At 37.0% G+C, this 21,262-nt stretch overlaps 1 protein-coding gene across 6 annotated transcripts in view; it reads right to left on the reverse strand.

Annotated features, from left to right (window-relative positions):
* The window catches only part of LOC120532652 (inactive N-acetylated-alpha-linked acidic dipeptidase-like protein 2), a 2,009,486-nt gene that overhangs the window by 915,288 nt on the left and 1,072,936 nt on the right, over positions 1 to 21,262 (reverse strand). For all 6 annotated transcript variants that reach the window (XM_039758865.1, XM_039758875.1, XM_039758892.1 and 3 more), the window contains one exon: positions 4,881 to 5,000. In XM_039758865.1, the coding sequence (XP_039614799.1) occupies positions 4,881 to 5,000 (120 nt within the window). The remainder of the gene's footprint in view (positions 1 to 4,880; positions 5,001 to 21,262) is intronic.

Below are 21,262 nucleotides of genomic sequence, written 5' to 3' on the forward strand. Positions count from 1 at the left end.
TGTGAGCATGTGACCAGATAATTGACATGTGGAGTGTGTGACATGAGTGTCTAGGGATTTTTTCCCATGGATGTTTTAATACTGTTTGCTATATAATAGCAGAATTTTTAGTCTCTCTACTACATGAAAGCATGAGATGATTTTTTTTTTCTTTTGCTATTAATTCAAGCAAAACATATATGTTATTTTTGGTTGGAGTATCCCATTACAAATTAAATGTTAAGCCCACCTTACCTACGTAAATTTGCCTGGCTAAAACACATCCCCTTAAACTGGCAGAAAAACACAAAGTTAACAGAACACTTATAGGTTAAAACAAATGCATATCTAGTAAAATCATTTAATATAGCACATTTTTATGAAATTGCTGTCTACTTTAATGTGAAGGAGACTTGTCTGATAACCAACAAGCACAGTACAACTAAAAAGCACCCACTAAATGTATTGCCTCAAACAAAAGGAAACAAGAGAAATAAAGAAACTAGTCATTAAACTGTGAAGGCCTCCATATTTTGAAAGGAATCAAATGCATACTGTACATAGCATCTGCTGGTAAAACAAACAACAACAATAAAAATTATTTATATAGCACATTTTCATACAAATGATGTAGCTCAAAGTGCTTTACAAGATGAAGAAAAAAAAGAAAAAATATAAACATTTGGCAATACTAATTAACAAAGAATAAAGTAAGCTAAGGTGAAGTTTTAAGATTACAAGATAAGGTAGATATGGACAGAGTCCACCTTCTCGTACCCTTTTAGTAGATTAGTTAGTTGCTGTTTTGGGGGATTTATCCTTCTAATATCTGGGAAATTTATGCAAGTTACTTAATGGAAAAAGTTGACATCTTGCATGCTTCAATCAATACCCACGGTCTATCAGCCTACTCTGAGAAATGGCCAATGAGGATATGGGTCTTAATGAGTACACCCTTTTTGAAAAGGATCTGTGACCTTTTCTACTGTCAAGTTGATGCCACTCAATACTGGAAATTATTTTAGCCAGGCCTAGGCCAGAAAAAAATATCACTTTTTTAAATAACCCTATGAAGATTTGTAGTTTTTATATTTTTCCATCTGTCTCTGTATTATTTGTCAACCAACTTCTTTTCAAGTGCCACAATTTTAATCTGTAAGGCCTCAATCTCCTCATCATGAAGAGATATTAGACTGCCCAAAACATATATTTTTTGTGGTTTTGGCTATTCCAGGGACATATACAGTATGTTATTTATGTCCTTAAATTAAAAACTGGGCCTGTATGTTAGCATTCAGAGAATTTGTTTGATTCAACAATAGATGTTTTATTGAATCACAATACACAAAATTCAAATGAGTATCTGGTATAGGCCTTGATGACTTCTTTGACAAGCTGAAAGCTTCATAACGTCTTCCGTAAGTGGAATCTGTCATCAGTGGCCACAACTTAGTAAGAATGAGTGCTTATAATTCAAATTGCTATGAGGGTTCAGCATTAAAGTCGGTTGGAACGCTGCAGTGGTTTTGCAGTCTTCCACAATAAGTTGCAAATACAGACAATATGTCACCATATTTCACATTGTTAGGAATTATCTCCCTAAAGGGAATGTCAAGTCCTAAAATCCCCTTATTAAAACAAAAGATAAATAATTAAATAATTAAATTAAATATTAATTAAGCAATAATTGAATTAACAATAATTAAATGACCAATTAATCAAATAACTGAATTAAATGGCACAAAGGAAACAGAGAAATTACAATTATCTCAAAGTAGAACTAACAAATGCCAAAAACATAAAAAAAAAACTAAAAAAGAGAAAATTAAAAACTCAAAGAAACATCCATAATGGACAAAACAAATACAATACCATCCATTTTCCAACCCGCTGAATCCAAATACAGGGTCACGGGGGTCTGCTGGAGTCAATCCCAGCTAACACAGGGCACAAGGCAGGAACCAATCCTGGGCAGGGTGCCAACCCACCACAGGACACACACAAACACACCCACACACACACCAAGCACACACTAGGGCCAATTTAGAATCGCCAATCCACCTAACTTGCATGTCTTTGGATTGTGGGAGGAAACCGGAGCGCCTGGAGGAAACCCACGCAGACACGGGGAGAACATGCAAACTCCACGCAGGGAGGACCCGGGAAGCGAACCCGGGTCTCCTAACTGCGAGGCAGCAGCGCTACCACTGCGCCACCCAAATACAATACTCTACATAAAATTCAAATTTTCAAAAACCAAAAGGTAAAATTCTTCACTCACAACATTTTACTAATACAAAAACTTTTTACATCAGGATTTACTCAGAGACAGGATGGGGACACCTAAATGAACTGGGATAACTACAAGCCCCACCTCCATTTAAAGCAAACTGAACAAGAAAATGAGACACAGGGAACCAATTCCAAGTAAAAGAAAATAGATAAAACCGTACATGGAAAAAAAGTTGTGACTGGGTTAACAATTTTTAAAAAAGTATCTCCTCAGCAATTGGACAGCATATTGTAACAAGTAGTCAATTCAGTGTTAACTTGTTAAGTGTTGTTTACTTCTGGAGAAACATGCCAAAAATGATTGATGTTTTTCAACAAGAGAAAACGTTTAAAAATGGCAACATAAATACAATAGTAAAGGTGTGTCAAGTGTCCACTGCTGTACTCATACAAATTTAGTACACATCTGTCATGTGACATGTTTTGAAACAGTCACTAACGCATAGCCAAACATCACAATCGACACAGTAGAAGCATGCTTCTTTGCACAGTTTCCTTATAATATTTTTCTTTTGCTTGCGCACAAGAGGGTAGAATATCACAGCCTGAACCACACAATCAATGTGGCCCTTGTGTTGTTGTACGCTACCACAGCTCAAGTATTTATAATTTTCACAGGTACAGTTTCTGCATTGTGTTTAGAGGGTTAACATATTGATGTTCTTCTACTTGATCGCAATGCTTTGGTGTTTTTTTGCCACAAAGCTACTTGCCCCATGGTGAAGTTTTACAGAACAGAATTCTCCGGCAGTTCAGTTTTACAATGCAGTATGTACCACTTTTACTATCTTTGTTAACATCTAAAGATAAATTCACATTGTCATCACTATTGCTTGATTCAACTAATGACTAACTTTCAGCTTGATCAAAAACTGGCTTTAAGGCTTCTCATTTACACGCCATTCTGTTTTGGTTGAAGCCTCCACCCCACTTATGAATATTGTCAATTTTACCTTAGCATGGCAAAATGCCTAGAAATATTCACAATTTTTTGCAGCAAAATGTTATTGCATCCATTAGATGGCAGCAGAATACTGTCCAGATAATTGTTCAGGGAGCGGCACGGTGGCACAGTGGGTAGCACTGCTGCCTCGCAGTCAGGAGACCTGGGTTTGCTTCCCGGGTCCTCCCTGTGTGGAGTTTGTATGTTCTCCCGTGTGTGCGTGGGTTTCCTCCAAAAGCTCTGATGCACTCTGTGTTGGCTGGGGTTGACTCCAGTAGACCCCCGTGACCCTGTAGTTACGATATAGCGGACTGGATAATGGATGGATGGATAGTTGTTCAGGCTTTACACTGTAAAGCGTATCATTGAACGGGGTTAACCGCAATAACAGAATTCTGAGCCTGAGTTATGCTCTCGGTTACCGACAAGGAGATTAATGTTCCACTGCTATTCCAAAGCATGAGGTGAGTTAAATGGGATAAAACCTTGAAAATATTCTTAGGAAAGAGGCTCGATAGTTTGGTTTTCGGCCAGAGAGGTGTATTTATACTGTATGTTTGGTCAAATCTTGTTGACCATAATAATGGATAAAAAGGATTTAGGAACAAAATGCATCTGAGCAAGTCATTGAGAACGTATATATTACAATATAAATACCAAAGCAGGCCCAATGTTTCAGTGATTGATATAACATAATCAAAATTAACGTGCCTTGTACATGAAAAGGTACTGTAGCTAGGGAAAATAAGAGTCTAGAACACAGTACATTTGAAAAAGTAGAGAGGTAAATAGCAGGCATTTTGTAAGGAAGTGAGAAAGTAATTTCTCTTCACTTTGAAACACTCTAAAGCCGTTTTCCACTAGGCACAAACACATCTCCAATAGTGTAAGGCAAGGTTGTATTTAATAATGCATTTCCACCTGCCTATAATTTTAATGGATGCACCTTGGCAACTAAGGCAAACATTAGGCAATGAGCCATACATGAAGAAGTCATGAGCAAGGTACTAATAAAATATGCTTTATTTTCTAGAAGAAAAGACTGTGTCAGCATCTGACAGAAGGAGAAACAAAGTAATGATGGGTGAAAAAATGCAGTGATAAATATAAAATACAGGTAGAGACAAAATCTATAAAAACGGGGAAATATTCATTTAAGTCTACAAACTCACAGAAAGACAAATACAAAGTTCTTGAACACTAAACATTTGGGGCAAAGGTTGCACAGCTAAATACTTGAGCACATACTGATGGGAGTTTTTTGTTTTATTTTGACACCACTGTAGTAAATTTACTGTTGCATAATGGAAGATATCTAACAATATAAGAAGATGTGAAGGGTCAAAGGAAGGCAGCAAATGACAAACAGTTCAGAGAAGGAGTGGCTCACAAGAAGGCACAATTCAATACTTTGGTACACACATTAAAAGATATTCATTAACATAGTAATTTTTCATTAAATTAAAGTTTTCTAAACATACAATTATTGGGCTGCTATTGACTCTAATATTAACATCCGTATGCTGTTTGTTTAAAAGCTAAAATAGAAGAAATCTTACCGCTGCTTTTGCAAGCTGCCAATCCTTTACATTTTTGTGCTTATTCTGAATCAGATGAAGAAATTTATTTAAACTAACCAGTATAAAGAAAATATAATTATGCTCACCTTATAAAGCAAAGGCGCATATCCTAATTTTAATAGTGCAATTTTATTAGTTGCATTGGTAGAAACAAGAACTTGACTCAAGTCATCAGGCATCCCATACTGAACATCAACCACTTCTGCCTAATAAAAAAAAAAGAGAGAGGGAGACAAATTACACATTAGGCTATAAAATAAAACACTGTCAAATACTAAATGTGTTTGTGCAGATCATGCTTGAATTAAACACATCAATTTTAAACAGAATTTAATATGGCAAAAACCTCAAGACATTAGGCTAATAATTCAAATGAATATTTAAGTTACGAAAATTAGTTCATTGAATTCATTTGTCTTTTTACCAGTGCCAAGAAATGTATCAGAGGTGTATCAGACCCATTCATTATGTATAAAGATATAAAAAATAAAATTATATAAAGTGCCAAGGTAAGCCTAATCTGACATAAAGTGGCCTTTTAAAAATGTTTATTGCACAGAAAACAGCATCTACTGTGTTAACATACCTTAAGCGACATTTTTTATTTAAAAGGCTGCGGGGCATGTTAAAATCACTGTCATTCAAGGGAGTATCTTCTGGTTGTATCACTGCACTAAAGAAAGGTTTAATTTGACTTCCATATTAGAATTTGCATAATCATACCTTCAAATCGGCTCAGTAAAGAAATATGACATTATCTTTGTGCAGTCTGTTAGATAAAGAAATAGCGAACAAAAGAAGGAGATTACAGGAAGTACAGTATACACTTCACAAAGGTTACATGTTTTCATTAATTGTTAAGCCAATATTAAAGATATTATTAAAATACACTTCATTGTAAGCATAAACACCAATCAGGCCCAACAAATGAAACCTCTGACAGGTGAAGTGAATAACATAGATAATCTTGTAACAATGGCACCTGTCAAGGCATGGGATACTTAGGCAGCAAGTGAACAGTCAGCTCTTAAAAGTGATGTTTTGGACGTTGGAAAAAAGGCAAATGTAAGGATCTGAGCAACTCTGACAAAGGCCAAAATTTCATGGCTAAATGACTGGGTAAAAGTATCACCAAAATCGCAGGCCTTGTGTGGTGTTCCAGGTATGAGGTGGTTATTTCCTATCAAAAGTGGTCCAAGGAAAGACAACAGGTGAACCGGCAGCAGGGTCATGAGCGCCCAGGGCTCAGTTATGTATGTGAGGAGTGAAGGCTATCCCATCTGGTCCGATTCCACAGAAGGTCCACCACAGCAGAAAATGCTAAAAAAACTTGATCCAGGCCATATGCCAAAGGTGTCAGAACAAACAATGCATCACAGCTTGCTGCACAGTTGCAGACCAGTCACAGTGTCCATGCTGAGCCAAGTCTAAGGTCAAAACTGCCCATAATAGTTATAAGGGCATCAGAACTGGACTAGAGAACAATGGAAGAAACTGGCCTAGTCCATTGAATCACATTTTCATTTAGATCATGTGGATGGCCAGTTGCGTGTGCATTGTTTATTTGAGGAAGAGGTGGCAGCAGAATGCACTGTGGGAAGAAGGTGCATATATGATGGCAGTGTGATCCTCTGAGCAATGTTCTGCTGAGAAACCTTGAGTCCTGGCATTCATATGGTTGTTACTTTGATATGTACCATCTATCTAAAGATTGTTACAGACCATATATACAGTGCATCAAGGAAAGTATTCACAGCGCATCACTTTTTCCACATTTTGTTATGTTACAGCCTTATTCCAAAATGGATTAAATTCATTTTTTTCCTCAGAATTCTACACACAACACCCATAATGACAATGTGAAAAAAGTTTACTTGAGGTTTTTGCAAATTTATTAAAAATAAAAAAACTGAGAAATCACATGTACATACTGTAAGTATTCACAGCCTTTGCTCAATACTTTGTCGAGGCACCTTTGGCAGCAATTACAGCCTCAAGTCTTTTTGAATATGATGCCACAAGCTTGGCACACCTATCCTTGGCCAGTTTCGCCCATTCCTCTTTGCAGCACCTCTCATGCTCCATCAGGTTGGATGGGAAGTGTCGGTGCACAGCCATTTTAAGATCTCTCCAGAGATGTTCAATCGGATTCAAGTCTGGGCTCTGGCTGGGCCACTCAAGGACATTCACAGAGTTGTCCTGAAGCCACTCCTTTGATATCTTGGCTGTGTGCTTAGGGTCGTTGTCCTGCTGAAAGATGAACCGTCGCCCCAGTCCGAGGTCAAGAGCACTCTAGAGCAGGTTTTCAACCAGGATGTCTCTGTACATTGCTGCAGTCATCTTTCCCTTTATCCTGACTAGTCTCCCAGTTCCTCTTGCTGAAAAACATCCCCACAGCATGATGCTGCCACCACCATGCTTCACTGTAGGGATGGTATTGGCACTGGCATTCACACCAAAGAGTTCAATCTCTGTATCATCAGACCAGAGAATTTTGTTTCTTATGGTCTGAAAGTCCTTCAGGTGCCTTTTGGCAAACTCCAGGCGGGCTGCCATGTGCCTTTTACTAAGGAGTGGCTTCCGTCTGGCCACTCTACCATACAGGCCTGATTGGTGGATTGCTGCAGAGATGGTTGTCCTTCTGGAAGGTTCTCCTCTCTCCACAGAGGACCTCTGGAGCTCTGACAGAGTGACCATCGGGTTCTTGGTCACCTCCCTGACTAAGGCCCTTCTCCCCGATCGTTTAGTTTAGATGGCCGGCCAGCTCTAGGAAGAGTCCTGGTGGTTTCAAACTTCTTCCACTTACGGATGACGGAGGCCACTGTGCTCATTGGGACCTTCAAAGCAGCAGATATTTTTCTGTAACCTTCTCCAGATTTATGCCTTGAGACAATCCCTTTGACTTCATGCTTGGTTTGTGCTCACGACATGAGCTGTCAACTGTGGGACCTTATATAGACAGGTGTGTGCCTTTCCAAATCATGTCCAATCAACTGAATTTACCACAGATGGACTCCAATTAAGCTGCAGAAACATCTCAAGGATGATCAGGGGATGCAATTTTGAGCATCATGGCAAAGGCTGTGAATACTTATGTACATGTGCTTTCTCAATTTTTTTATTTTTAATAAATTTGCAAAAATCTCAAGTAAACTTTTTTCACGTTGTCATTATGGGGTGTTGTGTGTAGAATTCTGAGGAAAAAAATGAATTTAATCCATTTTCGAATAAGGCTGTAACATAACAAAATGTGGAAAAAGTAATGCGCTGTGAATACTTTCCGGATGCACTCTACCTGTTCATGGCAAAAGTATTTCCTAATGGCAGTGGCCTCTTTTAGCAATATGATGCACCCTGCCAAAATGCAAAAATTATTCAGGCATGGTTTGAGAAACATGACAAAGATTTCAAATTGTTGACCTGGCCACCAAATTCACAAGATCTCAATCCCATCAAGCATCTGTAGAATGTTCTAAAAGGCAAGTCTGATCGATGGTACCATGCCTTGCAACTTACAGCACTTCAGAGATCAACTGCCAGTTACACCTTCAGGGGTCTTTGGAGCCCATTCCTCAATGGGTCAGACCTGCTTTGGTGGTACAGGGTGAGCCTGTACAGTATTAGGCAGGTGCTTTTAATATTGTAGCAGTAGTAGTATTGGATTTTAGTAAGATATTATTTTCTATTTACTGAGCCAACATCAGTTCTGGGTAATGAAGGTTGAAATCAGTAACAGCAGAAATAGGGGCAAGGCAGGAATCAACCCTGGAAGGGGCATTACTTAAGTAGTATTTCAAATTGACAGCACTTGTTACTTCAAAAGTAATTCATTTTAGTGGAATATGGGGGCTCTAAATGATTTGACTGTAAAATTGTAACACAATTTCTTTTAGATGCTGATGCTGTGGTTAACCTCAGAGTTCCTTTGTCTGACTGTGTCTGAATATTGGCAGTTTTATTAAGTCTGCATGCTCACTGTGGGAATGCATTGCCTTTACTTCTGGGTACTAACTTCTGTTTTACGTCCACATTCCATAGATGTGCAGGTTAGTGCAACTGGCAGTTTTAAATTTGCCTCTCAAGAGTGAGTGTGTTTGTATACATGAGTATACTCTGCTCTTGACTAGGATTTAATTCAGTACTTTAAACATGATGCTGCTGGGATAAGCTACCTCGCTGAGGACTCAAAGATGGATTAAGAAGGTATGAACATTGATTTATTACTAGATGGATGGATTTAGACAATGGATACTTCTCCTGTATCTCTAAGACATGTGTGTTGTTTTGACTTAAACAAGATCCAGAATGACAGACTGTGGGTGCATGCACTGGAGTACACCATCCAAAAGACTAATGCTCCATCTGGAACTGGTTTCTGATGCAGGTGAGCTTTGTTTCATCTCCCCAGGACATTTGAAATTGTGAGTAATTGGGTTCAGTAAATGAATTGTCACACATGTGTGCATGGGAGGTTGTTGATGGGCCTAAATAGTGTTATTACCCAGTCGGACCAGGGGACTGTCAGCTTATCCTTTCTCTTTTTATTACCCTGTAGACCCACCAAAGAACGTACCTCTCAGTGATGTCACCACCAACCACTCCCACTGATGACATCCTAGACATTCCAGAAACCAACTACTGAAAACCTCATTTCCTCTTCCGGCTGCCATTATCCATTTCCTTCCTGTTTCAGCAATATTTAAGAAACCAATCAATCTCTGTTTGTCAGTTCTGTTTTGGACTCTGATTTTTAAAGGCGTATTTTAATTTCCTGCATTATTTTTCAGTATATGGGGTATCCATTCCCAAACCTTTTTTGTGCTCTTTTCCTGGTTCTTTTACAGAATGTATGGATTTATACTGAAATATTATTTAAGGTCAAAACTTAGTCAGGCCAGATTCTTGTTCAAAGGCATGTTCAAGTTATTATCACATACTCTTTTTAAGTTATGTTACTAAGTTGGATCGTTTTTACAATGAACATAAAGTTTTTCTCTGATTATGACAGCTTTATAAAGTTTATAATTACCCTTTAAATATATTGCTGTATAGCCCCATACCTGAAAAATGCCTGAAAGCACTTCTCCATCATTTTCTAGCCACTAATGCACAGCGAACTGTCGGGTGTAGTAAATTGTAAATGATGCATTAGCAACCACATGCTACAGAATTTAATAGGTTATTTTGTCCTTCTTTGTCCTTTGTATTTTATGTGGTAGTATTGAATTAGAAAGGTCAAGTGATGCAATCTGACCAATAAAATAACACAGTAAGATTGCATTAAAAAAGTAATCTTTAAGCCAGAAGTTTAAATAATGTTCTTCTTCTGTTATCTGAAATTTTGTTATTGCAGACTTCCTATAGTTTGGTAACTTTATTTTCCCTATTGTAGAAAAAAATCACAAAAAATCCTCAACTGATTGGATTGCCACAGCTTTCTGTATAGTTTAGGTATCATTACTGGCACTCACCTAGAAAACCCTGAAGACATACTGTTGATGCTACAAACCTTTAACTTTGCCTCTTCTTTCATTACATCTTTTAAAGATCTTTGAATGAGAGTATTTGAGGGTAATTGAAAACTGACCTTTGCTTAATTTTTTTACCATTTCATATCCACCTTAATTACGGAAGCTCTGAACTGCACAGTGAAAAAAAATATGGGATAACCTTTATCTTGTACGTACAAGATACTTTGACGTACGTATGAGATGTTTTCACGTATGTACGAGATACTTTTATGTACGTACGAAATATGTTAAGTACGTACCAGATAAACTTAGATTAAAATATTACAAAAGTGCGCTTTGGGGCTATCTAATTACACCTTTACCAAGGCCATCGCGCTGCAGTTTGATGTCACTTCTAGCCCTTGTAGCACATTGATATAAAAAAGCAGATGGGTGGGCTTTTATTAAAGGTTGGTTGGAGATGGGTTTAACAGCAGCTTGCAATACCTATGACGTACGTCAGGTAATGCCCAGAACGTCAGTCACGAAATTCCCATCGCATACCCCGTTACACTATGGTTAAGATTATGCTGGTGGGAGGGTAAGGATTTAGGTATGTGCTTTATGTTTACAGGTATTCGTCTGCACACTCGTACGCAGCACCCGAGGAGATATGGTGTTTTTTTTCCTTCCTGGGAAACAATTTGGTGCTTACAACAACTTACTATCTTGTGCCCACCCCTTACCATAGCTTGCACACCAGGTACTTTAAGGTTGTACCTGCCAATACTGCGTGTGCACCACATATACAGTATTCAGATGAGCACCAAATGCCATTGTGTGCTACTGTACATCATTTTCTGGAAACAGGACATATCACTGAACAGTCTGATGTTTTCCTCACTCAGTTACAGTCCACAGAAATTAATATTGGCAAGTTTATAAAAGCAGGCTATGCATTCAGGCCCAGATCGTTAAATCCGTGAAGCAGCACCACTAACCACTGCACTAATTTATAGTAAAAGGAAATGACATTAGTTAGTCATCTACTTACTAGCCCAAAGCTTCTTATTCGCACAAGTTATGAAAGGAATTCATATTTCATATTTCAGCGCACTTTTGTAATATGAAAACATCTTGTATGTATGTAAAACTATCTCGTACATACGTGAAAATATTTTGTATGTATTTGAAAACATCTCGTACATACGTGAAACTATCTCACATACATACGAGATAAGGGTTATACCATAATTTTTTTTCACTGTGCGGTTCAGAGATTCTGTACTTAATGAAAGGATAAGTGTCTATGTGTCCATCTGGTTGCTATGTCTCTTGTTATTCCAAAAGATGGTGCATAACAAATATTTATTGTAATAAAATGCATTGCATTTGTCATTCCAATAGATGGAGCAAATATCAAAAATGCTTTTACCAATTTCATACCAGATGACATATCACTGAGACGTATGCATTGCACGGTGCACTGCAAATATTAATGATCAGGTTTATATTGATTACTTAGATTTTAACTTGTCTTAGATGGGTAGAACAGCTTGTGGAAGAAGAATACAACTAATTTAGCAAAATGTAGAGTACTGCAAACACAGCAAAGGACATCTCTTTGGAGGAATTGCTGGAAAATCTTGAAACTGAGATCTGGGACCTGGAGTACCATTTGCAGCATCAGTAGCAAGACAGGGAAAACCACTGAAAGACTGCTACCTCTACAGCTCTACTAATGTATCTGCTAAGGTCCATTGCACTGAGTGTGTGGACACCAGTGGTGTTTCTGGTTCTTGGAGCTGGGAAAACGTGTGTTGGATCAAGTTGTCACTGACCCAATGTGAGCCGTGTGAACCAGGGCCGGTGATAAAATTGTGCAGGCGGAAGACAAGGCAGAATGCAGAGCATCAGTCGAGGGACTTGGAACAGTATTTGCAGTCAGTTTAGTGAAGGAAAACAGCCAGAAGACCAACACATTAGCAGTTCTATACAAGGAGGTACACCAGATCACTTGTAATCAACACATCATCACAAATAAGTACAGGATTTTACATCTCTGTTGCACCACATAACAATGCAGCTCTAAACATCCCTGCTGAACCACCTAAGAGTGAAGAGCTCAAGACCCCTGCTGATGTGTCATTAGCCATATGACTGCAGAAGAAATTAATACCATCCCCACCAGAAGTTGGAAGTGGTCGCTGTAGACAGGGACTTTAAAGGAAGGGCAATGTAATGGTGCTGACAAGTTGTGCTAGCCAGGGATGAGTCACCCATAGTACAAGATAGTACATCACCAACAGCATGAGCGCCTACAAAAACAGAAAGTCACAAACAGTTTAGTGAGGCAATGGTAAGTAGTCCTTTAAGGACTGGGTGCCACCTCAAAGAGCCATGTAAAGAGCAGAGGTTCCATTCTGACATTCAACATGACACTACAATACATATCAGATTATGATTTAGGGCCACTCTGCATTGTTTCTCTATTGATATTGTTAGATGGTACAAACATCTGGCTGATACAACTCTCTAAGTACTTGAAATAGGTACGGTCTTCATCAGGAAGAATTCTCAAAGTACATGACCAGTACTCTTTCCCAAAGTGTAAGCAGCAAAAAATAAAAAAAAATAGGCCAAGTCTAAGTATGGTGGCAGAGAGTGGTTATGAATATGAAACAAAGAGCTGACTGGAGGGAAGACTTATCAATTACTGAAAAGAAAATTGTTTTTCACTTTCTGAACAAACAGTACAACATAAGCTCATCTCTGGGTTCAGAGATGGAGCAACCGGGATGACAGTCGTGAAAACTGAGGCTTGAATAGCAACTTGATCTGCCTTATGCATCTGACTATCATATTCAATAAGGATTACCTAGAGGACTCCGGTGTTCTTCCACTAAGGCTGCCGCGTGTGATTTGAATTTAGAAAATATATTTGAGTATTTTTACAGTTTGAATATTCTTTCAAGTATTTCAAGTGAGCTTCCTTTGCCTTTACGGCAAACCGTATGCCTTGGGCTAGAAGATCTGTAAGGGTGGAATTATTTTCCTTCAGTTTACTGAGAAAACCACAGACATTCTTTATACACAGACACTTGGAATTACTTATGTGCTGTCTGCTGGAGTAGAAAACTAATTTCTAATAAAGTATAAAATGCAGTGATGGTCTCATACAAGAACCATTCATCTTTGCAAAGCAACTGTTTCTCTGTCTGTAAAACATGTAACCATGAACATCATCCGATTCATTAGGGCTACGTCACTGCTAAAAATGATCTCAGATTTTTAAAGACAAGAGTGTTCTTCAGGATAACTAAAACTTGATGAAATCAGTAAATGCAGATACCGTAAATACCTAGAGCAGTTTACCAGGTTCATGGCCCATGATGTCAAATGCCAATATTAGATTTTCATAAGGGAGGGTTTAAAGACAATGGAAAACTGCCAGGTTTTGTGATTTTGTATTAGAATGGCAGAAACTCTCCTTGTGGCTTTTCTTCCAACTCTTATAGTTAGCATTTGCTTCTTTTTTGGACATTTACACATGTGGTTTATTTAATTTCTAGCTGTTTGTGGTTGTAAGGTATGTCTCTCTTTAGGAGTTAGAAATATTTAGGTAGGCGCACATCTGTCTCTGTAGGGTTGGGTGAGCAAAAATAAGCTGTTGTGGGCTGTACAATAATGCTTTTACAAATGGTTTATTTTTTCAGTACAGCTCTGTGGTCTGCTAGATACTTGGATTATGTACAGCAACTACTGAAATTTAATTTTGTGCCCTAGCAGGGGTGTGACACTTGGAATGTTAACTGGAATCATCATCCAGCATTGCACACAAACTACTATTCACTTGTGGACAATTATCTGTTGTCATTACAAAAACAAAAATTTGCAACAGTGACCAAAAACACAGATTCAAAATGATCAAGCATCAATACCAAAGCAAGTGACGAAAGTTAGTAATAACAAATAAATGACTCAAAGTTCCTAAGAACAATCTAAGAATCTAGCCCATAACATCTCTTTACGCAGTACTGAAAGATGCTTGGACATTGGTGCTGCACACTGCTGTGTTTTAGACCCCATGAAGGGTGACATAAACAATGGAGGGGATATCTCATAACATAACTGTCAATCCAAGTGTATTGCTAGCAACAAGATGGCTGTCCTAGCTCAGTCCTTGACATTGCCGCTAAATAAAAGCAAACATGATTTAATTTATGCTGTTTTTGTTAATATGTACAGTATATATATAGAGTGGATTCAGAAAGTATTTAGACCCCTTCACTTTCTGTAACAGTTTATTGTATTGTAGCTTTAATTCTAAATGGATACATCTGCAAATTTTGCCCATTTATCTACACTTAGTAACCCATACGAACAAAGTGAAAACATGTTTTAATAGATGTTTTCAAATTCATTTAATATCAAAAATGGAAATTGCTCATTCATACAAGTATTCAGATCTTTAATTCAGCCCTTTGACCTTCTGAGTTTTGTATTTTATTTAATTCCTTGTAAGCTTTCTTTTTACTTTTTACCTTAGCTTACTCTTTCCTTAATTTTTTTTGATGTTGATGTATTTTCTTCCTAATACATTACTGTAATCTTAAGGAGATAATAATTTGGGTGCCATTTCTCCAGAAATTGAGTTTAAGTGGAGTTTTATTTTATAATGGACACATGTCTCTGTTCTTTGGCTTTTCATTTAATGGCAAATTCATTACTGTCAGATGATAGGCTATAAGTATAATAACATGGGGTACTGCTAAAAATACTTTGGAGATCATTTTAAAGAATGAATATAAATGTGATGTGGCAATTTTTAATAGTATGAGGCAAACTTTACGTAAACAGAGGATGGTAACTATAATGCATTATCAATCTGCACTGCCACCCATCTCTACAATTCAAGAATATTCTGTGGGATTGGGCAAAAGTAAGAAGAAGTAAGATTAACACTCTTAAGTCATACAACAGTCTATAACCCTAGTGATCAGTAATATAACTAAATAATGTTATTAAAAATTGTATTATTTTACTATATTAAAATATAAGATTTTAGTTTAATGGCTGAATCCTCAAATACCGTCATATAAATTCAATAATATATTAAATGACCTTCATGAATAACTTTAACTTCCATTAGAAAAAGATAAAAATTCAAGAAAATATTGTATGTGCATACAGGCTGACCCATAAAAATGACATTCATAATAAAATGTGACAAAATGTATATAACAAAAAAATCTTTACTCAGACTAGTAGGCACAAGTTTAAATCCAAAGTGTGAAATATTAAGCCTCCGCTGAATGTGAAAATGCATTTTGCACTTTCTGAATGGCAAACAAAAGATTCTCTCTCTCTCCATTTGCTCCCTGGCTGAGGTAAAACAAACAGCACAGCAAACTCCAAAATTAATGACTTTCTTTTTCATTTACAAAGCTATGGAACCCAATTTCCTAGAAATTATCAGATCAAAGCAATGTTGATTACCCAAGGGGTTTTAGGAAAGAACATTGACCAGAAGAGACGTTAAGCCATTACACATGAAGGACCATTTATTTATCTCGATCTCTTTTTCATTAAAATCCATTCAGAAACTGCTTACTGCTTCTTGACTCTCAGTACGTTGTAACCCCTATTTTGTTCTTCTACAGAAGCTTAATGCCTTTAATTGTTTCGATTAACGTGCATATTAATTACAGCAGCATGATATAGGCCCACCTTTCATTGCAGCAAAGCAGGCCTTTTAAATAACGTGATCTGAGTCAAGCAGCAGGCTGCCAGCCTTAATTTGGAATTAACGGAGTGAAATATTACCTTTTTAACTCTGTATGCGTATGTCAAAATACAATGTGGAGCTCTTGTAAGTGGAATGGTTTTCTTTAGTGTGCCATTGCTGTACATAACCTTTATAAAACAGGTTGTCCTCCACTATGGCTTGCCTCTGGCTATAAGGGAGGGCTGAAGTCTTAACCTTCACCTAACCGCCCTAGTCATGGACTGCAGTTTAATGTTACATTTGAGGGAGACTATAACTTGTCGTTATATTACTTCATGTACTGCATTAAACATTACATTTTACTAAGTTTTATTATGGCTATTATACAGGGTGTGTACTTTTACTGCAAATGTAACTTTGGCAGTCTTCATGCTTCCTCCTAAATATATTAGTAAATTTGAACTTACGAACAAAGAAACAATTTACTGCCATTTTACATGTTAATATTTATCCTCTGCTGCACTGCAGAGCACTACTTACTTGTGCTTCATTAAAAATCATACTTAAAGGGTAAAATTTTATTCTTAACTGTATTTATTTTTGTCTTTCGCTATATCTTTAACAAGTCAACTTGATTGCATTTATTATTTAACCATTTTGTTTCCATATAGAAGTATGCATTCAATGGATTTGTTCTAAAATATTTTTCAAAAAATTGGACTTAAATAAATGCTGCATCATAATGATACTACATTTACATCTTATCCTTGGGTATACAGTATGTGGGCTTTTCTCACCAAAATCTCAAAGTCATACAGGTTAAGTAGACGGACTATAAGTAAGTGTGGGTGTACTGGCTTGTATGCCATGCAGGGTGTTGGCATTCTGTGTAAAGTTGGCTTCTTCCTTGCTTTCTTAGCTGCCAGCACAAGCTTCAGTCTTCAATGAAGATTTACTAAACTAAGAGATTTGTTGTTCCTGGAATCAACATTCTCCAGGACAGCCATTCACCTTCAGCTAATCAGCCTCTGACATCATAATTTAGGGGCTGTATAAACACGTATTTCACATATTTTTAATAATGGTTTAAAGATTTTCTTACCTTTGGAATATAAATGATAACTGATATTTTCCTCTAGGCTCAAATGATTTTGCATGTGTTTTCACAAATGAGAAATAAGGATGAGTCTGCTTTTTTCCTTCAAACAGATGACTTTTTTGCTGTTACACACAGTTTCTGGTTATGGCATTAGAGGCTAATTTTATACTTGGTAGTCTGAAAGTAAATATCCTGGAAGAACAATTTGTATGCTGTTTCAGGACCAGCAGAAACCTGGTATTATGAGATACCTGCTATAAGAATGAGAGAAATAAATGCAAGAATGAACTTGTACTCTGTCTACAGAGTATGATGGAAATTTCTTTAGGCTACATATAATGTATAACATGGCTTACCTAGTAAGATGGCAAATGAGGAATTGATGCGGTGGCTATGCACTACTAATTAACAGGTTTGGTTCTTAAAAGGTCATGGAAATAAATAGGGAAGGTTACACAATACTGGATATTGTGACGAGAGAAAAACCAACAGGGAAAGGTTCTGGGCTGGAGTCACAAAGCAGTGAACTGCCAAATTGAAGCCCTGTTTCATACCCCTTTTCAAGCTTAGTACTTATTAACAAAAATGGCTAGAGAGTCTCCACAATGTATGGCACTGCTGCTGAGTATGAAACACAAAATAAATACAGCATTGTGAATTTGTTGTTCTATTCTGTGGTCATACAGCGCATCACCTGCATCTTCCTGAAAATTGGGTGTAGGTGTTTGAGTTTTTTAGAAACTATATTTCTTCCGGCATCAGGAATATAAGCATTTAATAGATCTCTTTAGATACAATAGTATGCATTTATCTGCAACACATTATGGCATAAAATTCTACAAAGCCTGGTAATGTGCAGCAAGTATCTGAAAACCTTTTGTCCTCCTGCTGCTCTTAAGGCAAACCTCGCGTTCTGTTTTACTTACAGCAAGCTCCCTTTCACCACCTACACCACATCCTACATGTTTTGAGGTCAGCTGTACAACCTTCATTTGTTGTTCTGAGGAGAAATGGAAAGCAGAAAGAGGCTACAGGGGTTACAACATTATGCCAAATTATAGTGCAAATCAGTCTATTGGACACAAAAGGATTTTAAGCGTAACTGGATGCAGTAACACCTGACTATTAAAGGAACAAAAATAATTTGGGTTTACTCAATAATTCTTCAGTCCAATTCAGTTTTTTTCCAAGCTTATAGTCATGCTGAAAAGAAAATTATTTAATATACTTGTAAAGAATAGTCCGTTTAAAAGATTATGATAGAAATAAGGAGAACTCAAGCTTAGCACAGCTAGTCAATTCACCCCAGTGTTTCTTTTTCATCACTGGGTTTCAAAAAATGATTTTTTCCCGTGCGAAAAAGTATTTCACATTTGTGTAAAAAAAGAAAAAAAAATTAAACATTTGGTTTTCAAATGAATGGTTGCATAATTACCTAACACTGCTTGTACTTCTCAGGAAAGGACAGGCATTGTGGTGTGTTAGAGATCATTAACTGCTGCTTTTCATAAAGATAAGAGTGTTTGAAGTGAAGGGATTTGAGTGGGATCCATGGATTATAAAAAAAGAATGTGTGAAAAGCTAGGATCTGTGTTATACATTATACTGTTTTATATTTTTCCAATGATGGTCTTTGTGGCTGTATAAAGTGACCATAAATGACTCTACAAGCCTATAAAATGCATATTAAACAACAAAATGCCTACAGTATACATTCTCCAGTCCATTTAATCTAGTTTTTAGTTGTAGAGTGGGTGTAAGGTACGAAAGATTTCTACATGAGACACCACTTCATCATTGGACACATACATACTACTGGGGTTAATTTACAGTTGTTAAACAACCTAAAATACAAACCTTTGGGAGTGTGTTAGGAAAACTAATGTAGACAGGTATGCAAAACATGTATAACATGAAAATATGCAAACTTCATGCAGGCAAAAGGAGGGGAGATCTGCGAGGCAGCAGCACCAACCAATTTAACCATGTGCTGCCCCAAAGGGCACCACATATATTAAATAATATAGTAATTTTTCAAAAGGAAGAGAGCCATGTGAAATTGAAACTCAATCAAAAAAGGACAAATTTTGTTAAGAGAATTGAACATTTCTACCCTTTTTCTTTTGCTTCTCTTTCTCTCAGTAGATCCTTACAATACAACTCTACATTTTGATCTTAATTTATGTTTCTACTATATTCTAGCACAGTATATTTTTATTTCTGCATTGCTTTCTAGCATCATTCTCATAATTTGTTTCATTTATAAATCTTTTTTTGGTATTTAATACTATTACTTTTAGCTTCCAGTCAATGTTATTTATTGTTTTTTTTTTTTTACATTGTGACATTAGTCAATTTATGTGAATTGCTCTGAAAATGGGTAGGGAAAGTAAAAGTGAAGGGAAACTCTAGGAAAATTGCTTCACTATTAATATATTTTTGTTCTTCTTCTTATTATTATTATTGTAAATGAGATAAACTTCAATTTTTACCAGTATTATTTGTTCTTTGTATTTTGTCATGCTTGTAGTATCAGTGTTGCTGATGGAAGATGAGGTTAAATGTGTTTTCAGCTATTTATTTCTCTTCCAAGGTATACTTGATCTCTGCCTATCACAGTGCAACATCTCTATAATGAGAAAATTCAGGAAACTGTACAAGCAGTTCTGTGTCACTGTTATGGTGTATAAAATCTGTACATTTTGGTTTCCATTATATTTTGTTCAAGAAAAGACAACAGATGAACTAAGACAAAATAAAGCAGGTTTTCTTCCCTTACACCTTACTTTTATAACACTTGTTCATAGCTTAGTGCTAATTTGGTTTACAGCCTGGGAAAGGATGCTGAGCTGATACCTCAGGCTATTGATTACTTAATGGATGGACATCTGGAACAACAGTTTGGTTTTTAATTCATCAATCATTCTGACAGCCAGCCAATCAGGTGAATGTGTTGTGAAACCAAGGCATGACATTTCATAATAAATATGCCTTGGTTTGAGACAGAAGAGAAGCAAAGAGAAGAAGAAGAAGAGGAGGAACTGACGAAGATGGCACTGGTCGTCAGAACGGCATCATGAACATCGATTGCTAAATCAAACGCCTCCCTGGGACATTCATCCATGTCATCTCTACCTTTTTTTCGTAAGCTTTTACTAAAGACTATATACTGTATATTCAGACTTTCCTATCAGTACCTATTTTCTAGTATTCTTTGTTCCTGTGGTATTATTATTATTCTTGTAATAAATACCATGCTGCTTTTAACTTTCTATGCTTTGTCTTAATGTCTAGAGTGATTGAAGTAATAAGTTAGATTTCTTTGAGCACCTGGTGACAGCCGGATTTTTGCCATTATTTCTGTGCTTCGGGGTTTATAAGGCTGAGAGTGAGGGCACTACTCAAAAGTTAGGGACAGTACAATAAAGAAGGTCTTCTTGGCTGATAAATGGCCTATAGTCAAGAATGCAGAGTTTTTGTATGTTTAAATGTATTCTTGTAGACCAAAAGTAATATTTAGGTCTGAGATATCACTAAAACATTGTATGTTGTTCGTGCCGAAAATAAGTAAGTCTCTTGATGTGCTGAATGACAGGCTGTTATTCCTATAGCACGTGTGTGGTTTAAAGTGCTAATGGTTAATCAGTGTGTGTATGTCATTCATAGGGCACTGTTGTGGTTAGGGTCTGTGTGTGTGTGTTTATCTATGTGTGTGTGTGTTCATCTTAAAGTGCAACAGTAGACCAACCCGATAACGAACTTGACGAGAACACTTACCCTTGAGGAAACAGGTAAAGGGCAAGTAGAGGGAAATACCACGATAATAAAGTCACCAATGCTACATGGGTAGAATCGAGGACATTGTTTACTGTAGGCGATTCTTCATAGCTGAATGTTCTCTTTTCTAACAATCATTAACAATAAGAAAGCCCAAAAGATGTCACTGAATATGAGAGGTGTCTACTAAGGATGGGAAGATGACAGCCAGCTTCACACTGGTTTACTGATAGTACAACAATACCAACTTTGAGTGGCATCCCCCAACTGAAGTGCCATTAATTGTCACAGGAGTGCACTGGCTTCCACTGTAAGATATATACTGCTAGATACAGATAAATAACACACAAATTGCCTGCTAGACACTTCAATACCATAGCAAAAAACAACAAAAACATAACAATAACACATGGT

This window comes from Polypterus senegalus, chromosome 1 (genome assembly GCF_016835505.1).
Source record: "Polypterus senegalus isolate Bchr_013 chromosome 1, ASM1683550v1, whole genome shotgun sequence".
Classification (NCBI taxonomy): Eukaryota; Metazoa; Chordata; class Cladistia; order Polypteriformes; family Polypteridae; genus Polypterus; species Polypterus senegalus.